General features: G+C 39.2%; 1 protein-coding gene across 4 annotated transcripts in view; it reads left to right on the top strand.

The window, feature by feature from the left end:
* The window catches only part of atad2b (ATPase family AAA domain containing 2B), an 80649-nt gene that overhangs the window by 53152 nt on the left and 3650 nt on the right, over positions 1–23847 (top strand). For 2 of the 4 annotated variants that reach the window (XM_017456176.3, XM_053675907.1), the window contains exons 25-28: positions 248–325; positions 9420–9998; positions 10640–10770; positions 20526–20654. In XM_017456176.3, coding sequence (XP_017311665.1) covers positions 248–325; positions 9420–9998; positions 10640–10770; positions 20526–20654 — 917 coding nt within the window. The remainder of the gene's footprint in view (positions 1–247; positions 326–9419; positions 9999–10639; positions 10771–20525; positions 20655–23847) is intronic. The other 2 variants (XM_017456177.3, XM_053675908.1) reach the window with 1 other exon arrangement.

The raw sequence follows: 23847 nt of genomic DNA, 5'->3' as shown, positions 1-23847 counted from the left end.
TAGAATATCTGTAAACTCAAAGCATGTTTCTTTACTAACAGCTAATTGGCAAAGGGATCTTTGGCTTATAAACAAACATTTGAGAATGTCTTTGCTAAAACCCTGATTGCTTTTAAGTGTGCCTTTCAGCAGCGTAATGTTCATTTCTCCAGTCTTACTTGCTGGCTGGCTCCCTACACACCCACACAAATAAATACACTCACAGTTTGAATGCCCTGCTGATTTATTTTTTTTTTCTTCTTTTGAGCTGGTGGAACAGAAGTAGCACAGATGCTGGTGAGATGCATTACCTCTGGGCATGCTAATGTACGCCTCGCTGCAGGAGGTGAGTGCAGCTTTTGACTGATTCGCTTCATTTCCAGAAGCATGGACTGAATCATCTATCGATCGAGATGCCTCATTAAGTGCCACTGCTATGTGATGCAGGGCGGAGTGACAAACAGTGTCCTCACTCAAGGATGACCTTTTTCCACCCCCTTCCCCCCACCCTTATTTTTCATCTTCCTCTTCATCTTTTTTTCTTTCCTTTTTTTTTTTTTTTTTTTTTTTTTTTTGCCAAAACACTCTCAGCGGCATGTTGGCATGTTGTTGGAATTAAAATTTTTTTTTTAGCTTTTGTTTTATCGATCCGAATTCTGGATTTTAAAATAGTGCTACTGTTATAAAAACCTTTTTTTTTGTTTTGTGCTTTGAGTTTATGTGCACAAAAAGCTTAGACTATACTGTGCACTGTGTGCTCTTCCATAAACATATGGTTTCTTTAAATCATCCAAATTAAGTGTCATCTGATTGTTTCTGTAGATCACAGGCAAACTGTCTGCACTTACAGGTTGCCTTTTTTGTGTGAAAATCTATTAGACTTAATGCCAACGATTTGCTATAATCTAAGATCTTGGCATCCACTGGGTATTTTTAAAACAGCCCAATCTGGCAACCCTGTAATTTGCGCTTGTGTCTGCTGGTCCTCCCTTCAGTGAAACTGTTCATAATGTGATTATGCTATCACTGCCCCTGTCGATCATTAGCGCTTGTTGCTGTTCCCATTTATGACCACTAGGCGCAATAGTAACTCTATATGTTCAAGTTCCAGTGGTTTTATTGTCAGTTCAACCGTATACAGTTGGTACAGTACACAGTGAAACAAAACAATGTTCCTCTAGGATTATGGTGCTTCATAAAACACACTAACCACATGAGACGACGTGACGATCAAGCTGCCATGGAAGCTTGCGGCCCTAGGATTGTTTGCCGCCGGCTTATATCTGTCAAATAGTGACACTTTAAATAATAATAATAAAAAAAAATCACTGGTCACTCAAAAGAGGAAACTAAAATAGAAAGACCAAAATATTATCAGCTTTAATTTTGGAAGATATTCAGTCAGCAGCAAATACTTTTATTAATGATGTCAGCACACTTCTGTCTTAACGGTGGTTTCGTAGTACAGAAGACTAAGCTCGTGTGGAATGTAGAGCTTTTCTTTCTGTGCCAAACCTCCTTCGATCCAGCAAGTACACTTAAAGCATATGGGCCTCACCCTGCTGTCTCTTTCTCACCCTCAAACACTTAATAACATTCACAGCACGTCACACCTACTGCTATGTGGACTTTTAAATTAGGCCTGGTATTAATGCCATTGCTGCGACTCAGAAACGGATCCTATCAGCTTGATGATAAACCGCTGCGTAATGGAGTTGTCTGAACCGAGTGACTGACTGTGTGCTGAGGCCCCTTTCAGACGTTTGAACTTCGAAGTTGAACGCACGGACAGATAAAGTGATGGGTGAAAATAGATACAGCGTACAAAGCGTTCTTGGAATAACAGAAGATCCACTGATAACGTACAAGGCTGCGCTAACTCCAGTTTAATGTAGCACACGACTTTTTCGTGTAATGTCTTTGTGAAGTTCAGTATACTGGAATAAGGAACGGGAGTTGAAAGTTTGAATTGCAAATTAAGTTGAAGCTTAATAGCGCTTAATTAATCGAGTTACCTCAAACTCTGGGTCTCGACAGTAGCCTTCCAATGACCTGAAAAGTCTGAAGTTTATGAATTTTCTGAAAGTCAGCCAAAACTGATCTTTATATTAGCTCAGTCATTTCTAGAGGTTGTGGAAAAAAGCCAACGAAAGCCTTTGATCCATGTTTTGTATATTTAGGTCTTCAGTGTGCTGGCATTTCAGTTGTTCTGCCAAACAGTACCATTTGTTAGGTCTTTGAGTTGTCTATTTCCTAAAAAGGTATTTCATTTTGGCTTGGACAAAAAAAAAAAAAAAAAAAAAAAATCACTAGCCTGGGCGCCTGGGATAAACAGATTTCATATCCGGGCTATTTGTTTATTTGGACAGCCAACAGAAATATATTGACACATATACTGACTTTCTATAGCGTGACCTACTCAATCCGAATCCTGCTGCCTGACTGCACTGTATACAGCTTTACTAGGCAGATCAATTTTCATGCGTTGGATGACTTGTATAAATGTTGATCGACGCCAAGGAAACTATCCAGACTGCTACCAATGCCAAGACCACCAGTGTTAACATAGCTGCTTGTAGTGAAGGTGAAGTGTCTACTGGTTGCATTTCTCCTGGCAAACTTACATTTTTCATAACCCTCGCTTGCTTTTATTCTAGCGGATGTCAGCTCACCATGTACACGTGCAGTCCTGGTTGTAGACCGGTGTGGTCTTGGAACAGTCTTGCAGTTCAGTTTACTGAGCAGAATGTTATTTTTGTTGCTGGAGGTGGGGCTCCATGGTGTCCCATTGACCTTTGAATTTTTAATCTGTCCTTGGCTACCACTTATTTGCCTATTATTTCTGGATTACTAAAACATGGGCGTGGACAGCACAGTTACAGGAGCTTTTACTTAGCCAGTGAGCTAGCGAATACATTTCTGATTATACACGCCTACATATTGGCATAAAACTATAGAAAGAATGCAGTTCATGTTTCAAGTCGGAGGGCTCTAAACATAAACAACTGGCTGTTAGGATATACTTATGCCATTGTATTTGCATTGGTTATTAATTTAATACATTTCTTTTACGGGTATAAAATGCAGTCCATTTGATTGTCTTCAGTCATTTGCTGGTGTCCTGGAGAGGTGCTGGTCTATATGGGTGTAATACTTACATGTATATTTGGTATATGTGTGTGGAGAATACTGGGTCTCTGAGCAGTAATGGGGCGTAGCTGGATGTAGAGAATTAATATCCAGCATGCAGCGGGAGGGACCGCACTGCACAGCTTCAAAGCTATTTCCACACATTATCTTCTGGAAGCTTCACAGTATCGCCGAAATGTGTTAATAATAATTTCCACACAATGTTATCCCACTGTTTTATCCATTTTAAGTGCTGAAGTATTTTGGCAGGTACTGATTGTGAGGGGGGGTCAAGGCTAAATATTTCTGGTGCCGCGTAAAATATTCATGCAGTGACTCTTTTAATTATTACAAAGTGCTGTGCTATTCCAGGCAAAGGACACGCAGACAGACTCGCACACAAACTTTTTACATCGACTGTCTCAGGCTGTGTGCTTGTGGTCTCAACAATTACCATGCATTATTTAGGAGTGGGAGACGACTCGTTTTCGTGCACTGCACTGGGCTCAAGCGTCCTTGCTTTTCTGGTAAAGGCAGCAATAGACCCCAGAAACTGGAGCTTCCGTCTTCACCCTTAGCGTCACCAAAACTCACGTTAATGAACCGCAGTGAAGGTGTGCATGTGTGTTCCATTAACAAATGTATGATTTTTAGGTGCAAATTGATATTCTTGTATCATGTATTCTTTTGCCTACTATACATACACCCCGGGGACGACTGCAAGTGTGCCTCAGTAATGAGCTGACTTGTTTATTCTGGCCTTCTTATGGAACACTTCAAGTCCTCCCGGAGCTCAAGCGTATGGAAATACAAAACATACAAATATTTTCATTTCCTCTGGAATGGCAGGGAAGCTTTCCCTGTATACTGCCAAAGCCAGACATGACTAATTGCTGTGTTTACGAAGGTGACATTTTATAAATGAAGCTTCAGTTCGAAGAAGCAAAATGCATACTGTTCATTACAAATGGCTGCATTTGAAAACTGAAGGGATTTTATTAAAATAACACGCAACCATACGTATTAACCTGTGAACGCTATTACATACTGTGTGTGTGTGTGGTGTTGCTTTCACCTATTAATCTCATTTTCTTTCTGTATTCTCTTGATTGCTCTCTGTACCTAAAGAATAGCAGAAAAGCCTTCACCACTCTGTGTTGCTCATTATGTCAGGTCTAGACCCCCAACAGCAGGATTTACTGCTTTCCAATCTCACAAACCATTTGATAAACATTCAACTCAGTGCCTTACACTCACTGGTGACCCCTACTCATTCATACAATTATCTAATCAGCCAATCATGTGGCAGTAGTGCAGTGCATAAAATCATACGGATACGATAAGAGCTTCAGTTAATGTTAACATCAAACATCAGAATGGGAAAACATAATGATCTCAGTGACTTTAACTGTGGCATGGTTGTTGGTGTTAGGAAGGCTTGTTTGAGTATCTCAGAAACGGCTTGTCTCCTGAGATTTTCACTCACAACAGTCTCTAGAGTTTGCACAGGGTAGTGTGGAAAAACATCCAGTGAGCAGCGGTTCTGTCTGTGGAAGCCCTTTGTTGATGAGGGCGCTAAAGGAGAAAGGCCAGACTAGTTTGAGCTGACAGGAAGACTATGGTAACTCAAATATCCACATGTTGAGCAGAACAGCATGTCTGAACACACGATATGTTGAACCTTGAGGCAGATGTGCTACAACAGCAGAAGACCACATTGGGTTCCACTCCTGTCAGCCAAGCACAAGAACCTGAGGCTACAGAGGGGACAGACTCACCGAAACTGGACAGTGGAAGATTGAAAAAAGACCAGGTGATGTTCTTCCAATCTTCAAATGTCCGGTTTTGGTGAGCTCGCCTCAGATTCCTGTTCATAGTTTTGAAAGTGAGCCATATTATCTACCGTGCAGCGGACACTGATATTTTTATTGCTTCAATGCGTTTGTCAAGAATGAGGTCTTTCTGATTGGAAGGGGGGGGGTCTTGAAGATTTTTTTTCCCCAAACCCCTGGTTTCTTTGTTCGTGTATATACTGAAAGTCTAAATACTGAAGGTGGCTAATTTAATACAGTGATCTTTCTGCAAAACCTCTCGAAAGCAGGTTTTGTGTTTGCTGTGTCGTCGTCTTTTTTCCTTCTTTTTTTACATTTATTTATATATATATATATATATATATATATATATATATATATATATATATATATATATATATATATATATATATATTGCTTTTAATTTCCCACACATGCAGTCTGATGAATGCTAAGGAATGCAAACAGATTGAGTCATTATTCTGTTTTCACCAAATCCATGTCATGACATGCCTTAAGGTCTTTAGCATCCTGAAATCTGTTCTTATTTGCCTTTCTGCAGGAAATTCTTTCTTAATAGCAACCGCACTTCTGCTCACATTCAAAGAATATACTTTGGTGCCAGATGAGTCTGCCAGATGTTACGCAGACATTTGGATTAGTTTTTTCTGTCCCTCAATTAAATGACCTTTAACTACTGTTTATCAGATGCGGATATATTTTGTATTTCACTGCATTTTGTCATTGACTCCCCTAGTTTCTTCATATTCTTTAAACGTCACACGTTGGTAATCCTGATGGAGATTAGGAATGGAGCTCAACGGGGCATGTTACAGGGAAATAATCTACTCTAGGGGTTTGACATGACCTGACATGACGCAGAAGAGTCTGGTCTATAGTTGACGCATGACTTCGCGTGTGTGCGTGGAAGCAGCAGCAACGCGAGCGGCGTTATTCACATACTCGCCTGCCTATATCATGTACATCATGTATGGAGGATTAAATCAGATTAAAGATTAACGTCAGAGCCAAAACATCCCTGTCCATCTAGTTTCCAAGTCGAACTGTAAAATGCGTCACAGGTTCATGCATTTCTCTTTAAAACGTTCCGTTCTTGTCGTCTCGAATCTAAAACTCTGACCTTATGTTCAAGAATATTTAATGATCTAGGAAATCCAAAAGACCGGTACGCAAAACAGACTTTCCGGTAGGTTTAAAAGCTATACAAAAGGTTTTTCAAATGCAAACACTAACTCTTAATAGGGAAACCGGTTAGTACTTAATAACAGTCAAGAATAGTGCATGTATGCGATTTGAGACTGAACGCTAGTTTGTTTGATGTAGGTAGAAGGACAGATGTTTCATTTTTAAAGACATTTTCATTGCTTGATTCCTTCACTTCACTGCGTTGTCTCAGGGTAGTGAAAAATCTAAAGTAGCACATACACTCATAATTTAAATGTGGCTCGTTAGAACTCAACTCCCAGTAACATTTTAAAACATCAAAATCCATCTTTGTCATTAGAGCAATATTTCTGATATGTACTTAAGCTGTCTCTCGTGCCTCCATATGCAAATTAAGCTACCCCTAGTTTGAAAACCCCTGATCTCAGAGCTTAAAGTTGTTGTAGAGGCTGGGATATAATGGGTATGTTTGACTGGATTTTTTTTATGTTTCAACCATAATGGTGCATAATACATGTCATGATGTGTTAAATTAATGTGTTTTATTGATTAGAGGCGCATTACATAATAAATAAACCTGACCTGACAGTTTGTTTTTTACTATAAAATAGCATTGGACGCTGATAGCATGCCTCGGCATTCCTTTCAGCTGAAAATTTCATTAAGTTCCTCTGCTCATTACATGCAGTCCCAGTTGCCAAATTTATTCCTCCTTAATACATCCAAAGCATTTCATGAATTGCCCTTTAGTCTAGCCTCAGTACACGGTGTCCTGCTAGCCTTGATTTTTGTAGAACTATGATATTAACACTGATATAATCTGGCATTGATTAGTACCCCAATGAGGAGGTTTCCCCTCAGTCTAGCTTTTTCCAGTTGTTTTACTGCTGTGCTCACAGGCAGGCCAATTCTTGTGGTTGAATACCCCCAAAATGGCTCTACTTTTGTAGTATTAATTGCACCTTATTAGGGGGCGATTTGCTGCAGAGTGTCCTTTGAAGCCAGTTGCCTTCATTGTTGCCATGTCTGTAAAATGTCACGTCAGATTATGCACATGGTCACCTAAAGTGTAACAAAGAAGTGAATAGCCTTCCGTTTAATTGCTGCCTCTGTTCGTCTTACACAATCTCCTAGTTTAGCTTCAGTGGAGTCTTTTGAGTTTTGCTTCATTTGAAGTCCATCTCCATTCATGATCATTTATCACACGTTTATGTTAAAGATTATTATGCTTGCATTAGTGGATGGACTAGAAATGCTGATGGAGTGCACATATTGGTATTGGCTGCATGAATCATTAATGTAGTGAATGCTTAGTTTCATCTGAGACAGATTGGTGCACCCTGAATCAAATCGAAGCATGTTGGGCTAAAATGGCTGTGCCCTTTACAGAAGTAGGCTTAATGTCATTGTTGATGGAAAATCAAGCTCTTTGATGGGATAGACATTTCATTGTAAACCTAGGTTGATGTTTATATGGAGGAATTACAGGAGAGTACCCACATTATGAAGTGCCCTGACTGCCTGTCTCTCATGCTCCTTATTCATGCCCTCGGACACGAACACTACGTGTCCAACATGAATAATCTCGAAGAGGTGTCCGAAACGGACTAAACAAACTAGTGTCGTGTCTCAAATCGCATACTAATGTACCGTTCTAGACTAGACTGTACAAACACTAACTGGTTTTCCTATTACGTTCGATGTTTGACTTTTAGTTTAGTTTCCAAACCTACCAAAAGGTCTGTTTGGTGTACCAGTCTTCTGGGCTTTCTAGAGTAGTAAATAATGCTTGATTTGAGATGGAGCTCATGACAGCAGAAAGTTTCAATAGAGGTTGTCAGTTAACATCGCGGTTCTTTTTACAGTTCGACTTGGAAACCAGGCGGACAGGAGTGTTTTAGCTCTGACATGCTGTCTAGTGGATGTCGCATTTAATCTTCTAGTCGAGTATGCTAACAACGCCGGTTTTGTTGCCTCATTTTTTGCACATGCAAGCAAAGTCATGTATCTGATATAAACCGGCCTTTAGTCAAACCTTTTTTTCAAATTCATCTCGACACAATTATTGTTTTACAGATGTGCAAGTACGTTTTCCTCATTTCTCGCTCGACTTTGGCACATTATTGACGTCTGTTGGCATTTGCATTTTCCGGGCAGCCCGTTATCTCTCTTTACCACCGTCTTTCTTTTTGCCTTCAACATTCCTGTTCCCTTCAGATTCCTTTGATTACATCCGATGGGAGAATTAAGTGCTCCACATTCAGCCTCTCAGAAAGAGCAAGTGTAAGAAAAACCGAGTGGGACTATAAAATGTTGAATAAAATGAGAGAAGAGTGATTTGTCATTATTTGGAGTGCAGTGTGTTTTTTTTCAGTCACTCAAAGCCCAGTAGAAAGTGCTGGTGGCAAGAGAAGGTAAATTAGCAAAGTCTTTTGGGGTGCTGATTTATGGAATACGTCTGGGCTTGCCTTCAATTGTCTTCAATTAGAAGTTGAAATTGCCCCCTGTGTGGTAAGCGGTGCATTTCCACCAGCTCCTTCTACTCTGACCAATTACACCGCACACAAGGTACCGCTTGGTTCTAACATATTGGACCTTCCCTCTCAGCTCCTTGTCCTCCCTGGGGTTTTGGAACATAGAATACAAGCTCTCCAGTGCTGACTGATTCCATTTTCCCCCCAAATCCCAATTTTGAAAATGATACCAGACTAGGGCGTCTAGTCAGTCGTCTCTGGTGAGTGGTTTAATATGGCTTTCGGTGTCTTGAACCTAAAGAACATTTACTGATGAATGTGCTTACAGGGAAATGATTTCAGGTTTCTATTTAAAAGTTGTAGAAGTACTATACACCCTACCAGTCAAAATATTTTTTTAAACGTATGACTTGGAGCGAAATATTCCGAAAAGCAGCCGTTAAGCGTCCAGCGTAGGTGTGAACTCCTTTAATACTGTTTAAAAAGCATCTCGGGGAAATTCCTCAACAACATGCCAAGAATACATTTCTGGAAATTCTAGGCAAAAAGTGGGTCTACTTTTAAAGATGCTAAAGTACTAAATTATTTTTTATTTAATTTGGATTTTTTTATCACAGCATAATTCCCATAGTTCCATTTGTGTTACTCCAGAGTTTTGATGACTTTATTATTATTATTCTAAAATGTGGAAATAAAAGGAATGAGTGTCTGTAAACTTTTGACTAGTAGTGTAAGTATATAGGTTATGAGTGCTGATTTGAAAAATGTTCATCTTATTTTACCGTAAAGAAAATCAAGCATGCCTTGGTTTTATAACTGAAACTCTTCTACTGGTCCACAGGTAGCATAAAGCGCAAGGTTCGTCGTCGGTCAATTTGGGAGAGGGGCATCATCAGGAAGAAGAAGAGCAGCAAGAAGGAGGAGCTAGAAGATGACGATGAGCCTGAGGAAGAGGAAGGAGCTGATGACTCAACCGTTCCTATCCAGGGTAATGCCAGTCCAGCTCAGGATGAGTCCTCCTCTGATACCTTGGAACCCCAAACAGATAAACCCCTTCCCCAACCCAATGGGTATGCTCTGAGCACCGAAGAGGAGAGCTCCAGTGAAGCCACCACGACTCAAGATGCTCAAGTCCAAGATAAGGCCAGTGCAACTACCTTTAAGAACCCTCCTTCTGCAGAGGAGAAAGAGGCAACCGTGCTCTCTGAGCCCCAAGAGTGTGTAAACGGAGACGAGTCACTGGACAGTATAGACAGTGACGCCAACGAAAAGGAATCAGGGAGTATTGAAAAGGAGATCACAGCTGCTTTCAGAGGACGGGAACAGGCTGGTTCGGAAGATGTGGTGCAAGAATGCAAGGCAAATGATTGTACACCAGCAGCGGATGAAGCAGCTAGTGATGGAGTTCATGAAAAAGAAGGTACTGTGCCGTCAAGTAGTTCACAGTATGCGCAAGCGTCAAATCAAGTGCCTCTTCCTACTGCTACTCATCATTTGTTTCAATACAAATTATTGGTTTTGCATTTCGAGAAAGCATTTTTTTTTTTTACAAAATGTGAAATTTTTTGCATGATGTAAATGCTCACAAGAAATACCTGCCGAGTTCACACCTCCAGCTTATTTGCATCTTTCAATCTGTAACCGTACCAAGGGCAATGCTATAGTAATTATGTTTTTTATTATGTTTTCAATGTTTTTGTTTAATATTTACTGTGACAACGCTTTACATACCTAGAAACAAAAAAACAGATGGATAGAATAAAGATTTCTCAAAGCAAAAGGGAATTGGTAAGATAACACATTACATTGCTTGAAGTGCACTCTTTAAGAGCCAGCAGAAACACTATGTCACAACTTTAATTACTGTTTTCTCTTGGCAGCTGACACATTATTTTTGTTGGAGCTTTTGTCTAGTGAGGGTTGCACCACTAAAGCAAATCCTCATGGACATGTACACTGTTGTATTAACTTAAAGCTATTTTGTCCTTGTCAAGGCAGGTTAGATGCCAGATGTGTCTTTGTGAATATTGGTGTAAGGTCCTACCTGTTGTATTTTGATAGGTACCTCCAGAGAGAAGACGTGTAGAAGAAGCCAATCAGAACAGCAGAAGGAAGTTCTAGCAGAGAGGCCAGAGGACCCCCCACAGCCTCCGCCTCCACCTGCTTTAGTTGTAGACCATCAGCGCCTCAAGGTAAAAATCATCATCATTATTATTTTTTTTTAAGTGAACAAAGGAATGAAATCGACCGTATTTCCAAAATACACCATCTCATAACATTTGAAATATGTTTGTACCTACAATAATAGTTTAACCTTTGCTAGTTAATCTGGATCTATCGAAACCAACTTCGGTTTCATTGATCTCACGGCCGTGTGCTTGGAATAGCAATAACACTTAAAGTTTCATCACTGCAGTCGTATTGACCTTCCATTTGAGAAGCATGTTTTTGATAGAACTTGGTTGTTTTTCTGTGAATCAACTGGGGTTTGAACTAGTACTTACTGGTACTGCTTCCTAGCACATAACCTATGTAGTCATTCTCCCGGGAATTTTACCGAATTCATTACAAACGTCACGATGTAGATTTGTTGAATCTATATCTATTCTAATTTCATGGTAAGAGTACAAATACTGGCATTAAATCTTTAATGGTAATCGTAGGTGCAGCTTGGCTGTTATTGCCACTTTCTGTTATTATTCAGGGCTGTCACATTAGGCTCTCCTTTAATGGTCTCATTAAATATATCGAGCTAAAGATGTATATATTCAGTAGCTTGAAGAAGAAGAAGAAGAAAAAAAGCATGTTAAAGTGTGCTAATTTCTGAGATGGTGAATACCAGCCATCATTGCAGCGATCATTCAAGTAATGTTAGAGGAAACACTCATCAGCACCGACATAGTGTCATCGCTCCCTCGTAACGACATAATTTTTTTATCGTTTCTACTCACACGTACGTTCTGCCTTTATATTGTGCCGTTTAAATCTTGCACTGTGCAGTTCTTCCCACTATGTGCAAATTATTTTCATCGTTGCTTTCCACTTAATAATGCATATGATAGTAAGTGGATCTTATGGAAATGTAAAGGAAAGGGCAAGACCTGTAATGTTTAATGCATGCTTTGTAAAATGCATATCATGCTCTTTAGTTGCAGGCTATCTAGTTGATTGGCACTGAGAGAAGTATGCGTATTATCGCTTTGAACCCAGCATGTGCAGTTACACAGGTTCCCATCGGAGTCCTGCTCAGATTGTATACCACACTGTCAAAAAAATTGCTATGGAACAAAGAGGAAAGTGCAGTCAGCTGTATTTGTGTGCTACAGACCTCAGCACTGGTTATCTCAAACTTATTTCCCTGCACAACCACTCTGAGGGTTGTCGTCAGGACCACTGCTTCTTGCATGGATTGATGGTCCTCAGCACTGCTTCATGCAGTTTTTACACAATGACGCAAAGGCTATTGGCACTGCTCTTGGAGTTTGTTTGTTTATTTATTTATTAAGGGAGAAAAAAAAGGCAGATATCTTTAAGAAACAGATCGTGACGTGACGGGTGCTGTGAATAATTGCTTTTTCATTCTTGGCTTATGGAACAAATTGAATTTCCGGTGAAGTGGGATGAGAATTGCCGTTTAAACGGAATCTCCTACTGGTTGGGTTGGCAAACTGCCTGGCACATATTAAAGAAGGAAAGCAAGCTGTTACCTTGCATTTCATTTATATTCATAAACCATATACAGTACAGATTGATTACTGTTAACTTTTTTTGTAGTACGGGAAGACCTCTGGAACAGTGTCCGGAGACGGGGAGCTGTGTTTTTAATTTATTAAAAATCTTTTTATCAATTTTTAGATAGGTTTTGAGTACTGTAAAGAGTTCACCATCACATCCCACAGTTACTGAGAAGGCTGTGTGGAATTTGGTAAACATGCTGATAATTCGACTTGATCGCTGTGCTTTGGTGGTTTTATCTGAAAAATTAAAGGTCAAGGTCTGTATCAGACCGGAGTAGATATAAGAAGTGTTTTGAAGATGAGCATTAAAATGTAGTTATTACAACATGCCAAGAGATCACATTATTGAGAATATAGGGAGAAATATCACTAAATACAGTTCTGTGATTTCTTCTGTGTTTGTGTAGATCTCATACTAACTGTTTCAGAAATTAAAACAAAGTCTAATATAAAACAAAGGCAACGTGAGTAAACACCAAATACAGTTTTTAAATGATAATGTTATTTATTGAAGCAAAACAGTTATTCAATACCAACTGGGCCTGTGTGAAAATATATTTGCCTCTTTAGTTACTAATTCCCCAAATCTATGAAACTGCATTCATAATGTGGTTCAGCTGGACTAGACGCAACCGGGCCTGATTACTGCAAACCCTGTTCAATCAAATCAACACTTAAATAGAATTTTTTCAACAGCATAAAGTTGGTTAAAAGGTCTTACCCGGTAACACACTATGCCAAATTGTAAGAAATTCCAGGAAAAATGTGATTGAAATACATCAGTATGGAAGGGTTACAAAGCTATTTCAAAGCCTCTGGGACTCCAAAGGACCACAGTGAGAGTCATTATTTCCAAATGGAGAAACTCGGCACAGTAGTGAACCTTCCCAGAAGTGGCCGTCCTTCCAAAATTCCTCCAAGAGCACAGCAACGACTCATCCAGGAAGTCACACAAGAGCCAAGGACAACATCAAAGGACCTAAAGGCCTCTCTTGCATCAATACAGGTCAGTGTTTGACTCCACTGGGAGGCACTGGGGGAAAAATGGCATCCATGGAAGAGTGGTGTGGTGAAAACCACTGCTAACATTAAGGCTCGTCTGAATTTAGCCAAAACACACCTTGATGATCCACAAACCTTCTGAGAGAATGTTCTGTGGATCGATGAGTCAAAAGTGGAACTGTTTGGAAGACAGGGGTCCCGTTACATCTGGCGTAAACCAAACACACTAAAAAGAACATCATACCTACAGTCAAGCATGGTGGAGGAAGTGTGATGGTGTGGGGATGCTCTGCTGCTTCAGAGCCTGGGCAACTTGCAATAATTGAGGGAAACATGAATTCTGCTCTCTACCAGAAAATCCTAAAGGAGAATGTCCGGTCTTCAGTCCGTAAGTTGAAACTCAAGCGCAATGATTATGCAGCAAGACAATGATCCAAAGCATCTGAGTAAGTCCTAGTCCTAGAAGTAACTGAAAAACTGATCTCCAGTTATCAGAAGCGTTTGGTTGCAGTTAAACAAACAAACAAATAATTAATAAAACTGTAGTGTGTTTATTTAGGTTGCCTTTGTTTTATGTTGCATTTTATTTGAAGCTCTAAAACTATTTAGTATGAGAGAGACACAAAAACGGAAGAAATCAGTTTTTCACATTTTCACAGCACTGTAAGACTACAGTCTTCACTGGCAAGAGCTTGATGATCAATAAAAAGACCTAATTTCCTTTTGGATTTTTTTTTTTGGATTCTCTGATTACGCTACACTTGCATACACTTTGGAAAGGTCTCATAGATGTGCTGCTTTGCTCATGCATTATCAGGATAGGAAATTAGGGGTTGCTTTGCCCTTGATTTTTAATTTTTTACAATTAAAATGAATCCCAGGAACTAATGAAATTAACCTTTTGAGACGATGGGAAAAGCTTAATCGCTGGTTTTAACACGCCGTAGACTTTTTATATAACAATTAATAATTTCTACATGATGTTAGACTACTACACCGCCAGTGCTAGACTATATTATATTACCAGACCTACCTGCCAAACTTGGTTCATTATTATGAAATAAAATCTGTTGCTATATATTTGAGCAATTATAACTTTAGACAATTATATATTTAACATCAGTTAACTATCTTTATTAACGATGCCACTAAAATAAATATGTTTGTAGCTGAAAAAGGAAAAGGGATTTAAAAAAAAAATCTAAACAGGCGTATAACAAAGTGCAACACGTTTCAAATAATTCTAATTAGAAAATGTTTACATAAGCAGTTAGGTAAACAACTCCTCCCCCACCAACCCCTCTCTCTTTGGTCATGAGCGTCAGCAGTAAAAATGTCTGCCCCGCAGCCGTTAGACCACCGATTCGTAAATGGATTATATGGATAATGTCCTGTTATTTTTTTTTACTTCATATTACTGCAGAAATATCCCCCAAAATGCACCATCCACCTGAGCAATCGTTGCTGTCGGCAAGCAGTTTCCTACTGCACAGCTGGTAATATTATTACACCCTCCCATACTCTCCTTAAACCTGAAATGTTGGAAATGTTCATTTTGCTGTCTTTCTAGCTGTCGATTCCGGACAAGTGCATCGTTTATCGTTAATTGCGAGCGAGGAAAGATCTCACAGGCCTAAATGCAGGGTGTTATTGATGTGCAGACTGTAATGCTGCACTTTCTATCCGAAAGAGACCGTGTTTTAGTTTGTTATTTTACATAAATGGTTTGGGGAATTAAGAACAGAACAATCCTTTATAACACAGGTGCACATCAGCAAGAATCATGCTGTTTGATTTGTTTCAATCCTTCTGTCATTTATTTTTTATTATTATTATTAATAATAATGTAATGCTGAGGAAGTTTATTTCTCTGGACTGAAGAGAATAGGATCTTTTATTGGCCGTTATGTTGTAAGGTGTATTTTTATTGTTCTCTCGTACAAAAGAAAGTGCAGTATCCCTGGAGCAGTCGTCATTGGTGCGTTATAGGTTATTGGTGCAGCCACAAGAGGACAGGCCCTAATCCGGCTGCAGGCTCATTCCCATCAACCCCTGCTTTTAACCCCTGGGTAATCATAGAGTTGCACAATTACAAAATGCGCTTTTTCACTGGACAGTGCCGAGCAGCACGGGACCGTAACAAATCAATAGCTCACGATTGTTTGTCAACTCGTCACTCCAGTTTAAAACAGAATAACCAAACACAACACAAGCTAGATAATGGAGAGTATAGCACAGCAGTCTTCAGTGGTCGTGTAGTAGCTGATAACATTTCTTTACATTTTGAAATGTACTTTTTCTAGTGGTTTTATGAGAGCTATTATAGTTTTACGGGAGTTTTTTTAATAACCTTTCTTCTCATGATCTATGTACCTGAATCCAAAATGGCTTCCTATTAACCATATATGGTCCCTACACAGAGTGTAGTATAATATATAATACAATGGAATTTAGATTTTATTTATTTTTCTATTTTATTTCATGCTAAAGAAAACAATTTATGAATCTCAAGTAGGATTTTCCTAAGTGTGCATATCTCTAGTCACCAGCACAACTATCAGAGAGCAAATGCTTTCACAGGTTCTGGTAGGCGATGGGGAAACGAACACTGCTACTTGGCATTTGGCTGGATAGTTCTAGACTGTAATTAGTAACCATAGAGAACAATTCTTATACTGGAGGATTGGAGTCCATCAAAGCTGATTGATTTCCCTGCTCAGGCACACCTATTTAACTACCGTTTTGATCTTTAAGAATTGCCATTGGACTCCAGTGTCCTAAATAAGTGCTTTCCCCTCATTTCCCGTTCTTTCCTTTATACAGAGACTAAGAATACTGAGCACAGGATGTCATTTACGGTAGTGTACCAAAATATTCATGATGTACCTAACCATAGGTTTGACGTGGAAGTTGATTATATGCTTTGCAGCATACATTGTGCAAAATTTCATAATTGGAAGAAGAAGAAAAAAAAGAAAAGCGCAAATATACAAAATACAGCTTCTTAACGTGTTTAAAGGCGATGTATGAGCAGATCCTGGCTTATTCCAAGTTTAATCTTATTTCATGATCTGCTGTATGTCGTTATTTTAACCAGTCCTGAACAAAATGCAACAATGCCAGTTTAGGTACAGTTCACGTTCATTTGCAGCCTCTGATTTTAAATGGAGTTGTCATTCCCATAAAATTCAATATCCCCCGAAATCATTTGAATTGGTATCTGAGACTTTTCATCTCCTGGACAAAAAAAAGCTCGTGAAACCACACGTAATCTCGTATCAGTTTAGTTGTTTAGAATTTCTCGATGTTGTGCCAGTGCAGCTGTTAATTATTAGGAAGGGTTTTTGTTTTTTTTAAATTAAGTAATTAACACTTCACCAATTTTTCTAGTAAATTACCATTATCGTAAATGTATTGTTCAAGCTTTGAATCCTTTTACTCTTAATTCTTAGTCTTATTAATATTTTAAGTGTTTTATTTCTTTACAGAATTCAAGCTCGCTCTTTAAATCTGTATACTAGATCTTCCACAATTCAGTTAGCTTACATTTCTGATTTTAATCACACCTGACACATACTGCAGTGCATTTTAATTCAGCTCCTGGTTTGAAATGTGAACAGCGGAGCAGATTGTTGCATCACCTGTTCCCTTTTTCTGCTTTGTCTTTAAAACTCCTGAGTTGATCATTCATTCATTAATGCATCTAATCTGCTGCAGCTCATGAGATTGGAATTAAAAAATCGCTTATACATATTGTTTGGGGTAAAGCATTCAGAAGTCCACGACTTTTCTCAAACATTTGGAGACTGTGTATTAATCATTGAACTTGGGTTGGAATACATGCTGTCTGGTAGAAACAGAAGTGGCTATTTAATGCAGTTTGCACCTACATGCAACAGATATGTGAACAGTATGCTTGTATACATGTATGTATATTTGTGGTGTTATTTTAAAGATCCTGGTTCTTGTATGAGGCGATTTGTCGTATTGGTTTCTCTGCTGGACTGGCCAGGTTGTTACTCAGCAGCAGAGTATGATAACCCTCAAGGGGTTAGAGTTCAATTGAGTGTATCGAGAGAATAGTAGTGGGATCTGCTACCCATGATCACTTAGCCATGGTCTTTGTCAATAGCACAAAACACAGGAAAGGGACCACACCTAATCCTTATTATTGACAGGATTACGAAGCTACGTATGGTTAGTTATCTTTCACATCATTCTGCAAGTGTCAAGTCAATACACATTCAGAGAGACTTTAGGTCTGTCCCAAACCGCCGAATGTGCACCAACTAGTACTGAGAAACTGTTTAGAGTGGAGTGTTTGTGACCCTGAGGATATAATTATCCGTCGCTGTTTCCTCAGTATTATAACAGCATTACAAGAATTTAAAAAGTAAACACATTTTATTGTACACATGAATGTTACTGTCAGTTGCTGAGTACCTCTTGTTTGTTGTGACTGGATGTCCCAGGACTGCTGTGTCGGTGGCTCGCGTCTATCTGCATAGAGTAGACTGCACGGCCGTTGATCATGTCCGTTAACTCTAACTAGATACAAAACAATTTATAATGTCAAAACTAAAACGATCACTTCAGCTCTCTTCCTATGTGTGTATTTATTACCAGATCTGTTTTCTCTGTGTATTTCATTATCATATCTGTGTATTGTGTTCTCAAGCCTGTCAAAAACATTGATCGCCAGATAGTCTTGGCATTCCAGACAAAACCTGAAGCACTATACATATAGGCACAGAGGTAATTGGATGCCAGTTGACACTCTCTGTCCAGATGTAGCAAAGTTTAAAATTCAGAAAGACCGAGAAAAACATGAAACGTATAGCTAAAAGAAATACTTGGTAATTATACACATTCACTAGATATCCATCAAATAAGAGGAAAAATTAAATGACACCTGTTCAGCAAGGGAAAAAAGCTTTGATTTTTGTCCTCTGACACAACTGATTAAATGCCCTGTACACATTCAATTAGATTTTATTTGTATAGCGCTTTTAACAATGGACATTGTCTCAAAGCAGCTTTACAGAAACATTTAAGTTGTGGCGAGTTAAAACTCCCTAAGATGATCTGAGGAAGAATCCTTAAGAGTAACCAGACTCGGAAGGGAACCCATCCTCATCTGGGTAAAAGTACACCTTAGAAGTACTGCTTTAAAGATGTCCATAAGTGATGCGTTTTATTTATTGTCCTGAAACCAAACAAATATTCCTGCAAGCCAGCTATTCCTGGAACCGTTTGCTTTTTCGCCTGAATGTGCTGTTGTTTTTGGCTAGGCCGTTATCCGAGGCTGACCTGATGTTCTCATAGCGAGCCCAAAGAACTCATCTGCATGCATTTTGAGAAGCCGCTGATTGTCCACAGAATCACCATGATGAATGTGTCAATTGATATGGCATCACAGGGACCGAGGCATTTTAATTAAAGTCGGGGTGAAACGTAAACACCAGCATGCTGTAACTGTGTATGAAATGGAAGGTAATTATGATTTGCCTTAATTAGCTGTCAGTGTGATCTTAATTGCTTTGGAAAGATGCTGACCCCCTGTCCTGACTCTGTGTTGGTAGGTTTCAGGTGGCACAGGCTTTATGTGTGGGTTTTACCTGCCTAACTCTTTTACAATCCATTTTTTTGAGCTTCATTAAAGTTTTGCTCGTTTGTTACTGTTCAAAATGTATTTATTTTATTGGCTTTGTCACTAACTACTTGTAATATTGTATTCACATTTTCGAAATTGGAAAAAACCTTAACAGCCCCAAATCAAACCCACCTTATGATAACGTGCATACATGGCTATATATGTACAGTGCTAATTCAATGTTGCAGTATTTTATTTCCATTTTTTTGGTTGAGAACATCAGTAGATTTTGTAGGAAGGTTGTATTGCTAAAATGTGACCCAAACGATGGCCTAATAAGCACTGTGGTGCTTCGAAAGGTATGCACTTTGACGTCATTGATTTGTGGGCCTATGCAAGTGATTTTAAGGCTTCAGGGGTGTAAAAGTGAGCATTTGGGACTGTTAAAGATTTCCTTACTTCCCCTTGTGTTCAGCGCTTTGCTGTGTGTTCACACTGGTTCACCGTTCGGTGATACTGGAGGAGAGTCACAAAATACTTGACTCGGACACTTGTGCTGATTGATTGTATGAGGAATCGAGATAGTTGTTAAATGTGATGACCATTAAAATTCTTTTCAAACTTTGTTTTTAAAACTGAAGCATATATTCATTTGGTTAATGAGATGACTGAAGCATAAATTCATTTGATTCTAATCAGTCAAGTCCACACAAAAACAAATTGCATAGGTTCATACTGACAAGTATAAATGATGTACCAGTTGAGTGCCATATAAAAATGTGTGGGATATAAACATGACTAAATTACTGATCATACTCATTTTAATACATTTTTTTTAAAAACAGGATTTAATTTACTTAAGTTGCTTGATGAGAAGTTACATTAATTTGAAAGAAACTTCAGGAGTCTAACTGAATATCTTTTTCACAGTTTTTGGCTTAAATATTGTTGAATCCTCCTTCGATGCGGGATTCCCCAGAGGCCGCAGTAAGTGTGCGTACAGGGTGCTCGTATGTGTACCTTTTTGAAGCCTAAAATGAGAAATGGACCACCGTAACAGCCGTATGCAAAGGAAGACTATGAGCCTATAAGTGTGCAGTTTGGGACAGGACCTTAGCAACTTGATCGAACATGTACACCTTTCCTAGTAAAAATTGTTTAAACCTAGCTTCTTTCAGAAGAGGTTAAAAGTCATAGATTAAGTGGAGGGCATTGCAGACGATGCACAAATATGTGCATAATGTGATCTTTGCATGCATCGTCTTTCACCACCACAACCTGGTATTTGTACACTCCAGACAACTGCATCCTTTAACGTGTCCCTGAAATCAAAATTTTTATTTATATACACACGTGTGTTTTCATGATATTCTGTACTTGTCCTGGTGTATCTCTAATGCAATTGGCTGTCAAGCAGCTCAACACGTCACTCTGACTTCCTGTCTCAGAAGGAAATATGTGAACATAAAGAATGAAATCACAGCCAGGGAGCCATTTCATTGGAGCTTTTGGGTGGACACTGTGTGTGTGCGCTATGACACGTGTGTAACGAGTACCCCTTGCTGTGTCCTGTTTGCTAAATGACCCTGGTGTGTGTCCTGTCCTCTGTTTGCAGGCCCTGCTAGATCAAGTTGTGATGAAGAGTAAGGGCTACAGTGTGGATCAACTGGAACGACTTTACTCGGTGCTCAGCCAGTGTATTTACCAGTACCGCAGGGATTACGACAAGACCTGCCTGATCGAGGTCAGTACTTTCAAGCTCTGTGAAGTCATGACATGATTCAGATGCTCCTGTTGTGGCATGTATTAATGCAGGTGAATGAATGCGATCTCCTGCATTTTCTCTGGCTTGAGTTGTTGTTTCGACATCACCGTAAGACTGTTCCTGACAAACATCCTACAAGTCTGTTTGGTGCATTGTTGTCTTCTTTTCCCTGATTCTGTTTAAACATACAGACCTGGTAGGCAGTGCTGACGTCCATGCTCATTAAGTTTACACTAATGCTTACAGCACTTTAGCCCAGTTATCCTCTTTAAATCACCCGCCTCAAATTAGCACTGCTAAATGCATTAAGTGCAGTTGTAGCCCATAGATTAAAAGGGCATACAAATATTAAGAACGATCAAATACTAAAATCCAGCCGATTAATCCTCCAGTCCCTGAGCTGCATGTACATTACTGGTATTAAGTGTTTTTATGTGTTCGACTCAACAACTAAAAGAAAGAGTGAAGGTAAATGTACATTCAAGGATCCATAATGTACAATGAGCATTCCCCCCCAGTGTTCATGCTTTCTCTGAATTAGGATAGAAAAAAAAAGTTTTGATATTAATAAATAGGAAAATATAGTGGACTCTAAAAAGGGTACCTGAGCAGATGACATTAATGAGCTTAGGCCTCTGCAGACCTTCAGGCCTCCACTCTCTTTCAGCTGGCCAGCAACCATTACCGTTGTATTTGAGAACAGCAAACCTAATTTCCCCAGAGGATTGAGCACAACTCACTGCTATCAACACGGTGCTCTAATTTCAACACTCCGCAGCTGTTCAGTGTGTTAGCATCCAGTCTGTGTGTATTCATCATCTGCTTACAGCTACACAGGCATAATGAACTCATTTTCATTTCTTTCATTTTCTGACAAGTTGTTAGTTTTGAAATAGGACTGCAACAATGTGCTGCAGTAGTTTATAATTTATTATTATTTAAGCTTAGAATTACATGGGTGATGTAATCATGGCTTGACAGTGCAGAAAATACCCATGAAACCCTGAACAATGCTAATCATCATCTTTTTATTCTCTCAGTATGTCTGCTTATATGCTTTGTAATTACTGTACAGGACAACCACAAAATGTTTCACAGGGGTATAAATATGAGGTAACACATTCACTTGGTCATTCATAACAATGGGTTAGACGAAGCTGTGATGTGCGGCAAAAGGTTGTTGAGCTTCACAAAATGGGAAGTGGCTATAAGAAAATAGCAGAAGCATGGAAAATGCGCATTTCCACCATCAGGGCAATAATGAAGACGTTCCAGTCAACTGGAAATGTTATGAATCAACCTGGAATTGGACGCGTGCCTATATCGTCTCAACGAACTGTGAAGTGGACGGTTCGAGCGGCCAAAAAATCTCAGAGGATCACAGCTGAAGAACTGCAGAAGTTAGTTGTGTCTTGGGGTCAAAAAGTCTCCAAAACTACAATCTGAAGTCACCTACATCACCACAAGTTGTTTGATTTCAAGATAAAAGCCTCTCCTCTCATCCAAAAACAAACTCAAGCATCTTCAGTTTGCCAGACACTACTGCAACTTCAAATGGGATCGGGTTCTATGCTCAGATGAAACCAAAATAGAGCTTTTTGGTAATAAACACCAGAGGTGGTTTTGGTGCACACAGAGAGGTAGCCATATGGAAAAGTACCTCATGCCCACGGTTAAATATGGAGGTGGCTCTTTAATGTTTTGGGACCGTTTTTCTGCCAGAGGACCTGGACATTTTGTTAGGATACAAGGCATCATGGACTCTATCAAATATCAACAGATATTAAATGAACACCTGTCTGCCTCTGCCAGAAAGCTTAAAATGGGTCATGGTTGGATCTTCCAGCAGGACAATGATCCAAAACATACATCAAAATAAACACAAACATGGTTTACTGACCACAAAATCGAGGTCCTGCCATGGCCATCCCAGTCCCCTGACTTCAAACCCATAGAAAACCTGTGGGGTGAACCGAAGAGGAGAGTCCACCAGCATGGACCTCGAAATTTGAAGGATCTGCAGAGATTCTGTATGGAGGAACGGTCTCGGATCCCTTGCCAAGTATTCTCCAACCTCATCAGGCATTATAGTAGAAGACTCTATGCTATTTCCCTTTGCCAAGACAGCAGCTCAAGAAAAGATTAAGGGGTTAAACAATAATGACAATTTTGCGCAGCTTTCTTTGCTCATATTTACCAAGGGCACTGTACATCAAGTAAAAGTAATTGGCTGGAAACAGTGTGGCCTATAATTAATTATGATGCTCTGATTCTGCTTTTGTGCCTTCTGCACTTGAGACTCAACCTTCTGCTGCTGTAGATGGTCCCACATTGATATAAAGATTTAGACTTCCCAGAACTGTCCAAGTCTCACCCTTACTTCAGTGGATTATCTCACGTGGATACTGTAGATGTGTACTTCCTAATAACTGCTGCTGCAGTCATAAAGCCTGTCCTGTGCTCACCCCAGGACTCTTATTCACAATGTCACACTGAACATCATTTCAACACACTTTGGTACTGTTTGCCTGTAAGTACTGTTTTTAATACTACATAACGAGCTATGGGTTCACGTTAGGCTTTAGTTCCTCGTGTTGTCTTGGGCACTTTTTCCTCATCACTGTGACCTCTGGCTTGTTCATTAGGGATCTAAATCTCTATGCAGATTTCTGTAACTTGCTTTAATATCTGTTGTTAAACGTGAAATCGAATTGAATAGATAAAGTCAGAGGAAATGCAATATAAGCAACGTTTCTTATCATGACTAGTGTCAACAGATGTTTATTAGCTGGTAAGTTTTTCTGAGCATCTTGGAGAATCTGCCACAGTGTACTCTGAAATATGTTGCTTTCTTTACTGCCACACAAACGTTTTCTTGTAACATTGAATTTTTTGTTGAAAAAGTCATGTTTGGGGGGAAAATTCTTGACTTTTACACAGTACACACAAAGCAGATTTGATCCTTTTTATTATTCTTTTTTTTGGTTGAATAAACATTTTTTATTTTTTTTAAAGGTTTATCTTAAAACACAGCACTACTGCTTTGCTGGAACTTTGGTAGGAAACCTATATATTGTGATGCATATCATGTATCATAGAAATGTTTTTGAAATATTGTGATCTCTTTTCTTCATATCGTCCACAGCTGCTATTCATTGAAGTTGAAGACCTT

The sequence above is a fragment of the Ictalurus punctatus genome, chromosome 25, assembly GCF_001660625.3.
Source record: "Ictalurus punctatus breed USDA103 chromosome 25, Coco_2.0, whole genome shotgun sequence".
NCBI classification, from domain to species: domain Eukaryota; kingdom Metazoa; phylum Chordata; class Actinopteri; order Siluriformes; family Ictaluridae; genus Ictalurus; species Ictalurus punctatus.
The sequence above is the reverse complement of the archived record's forward strand: the minus strand, read 5'-3'. Positions and strand labels throughout refer to the sequence as shown.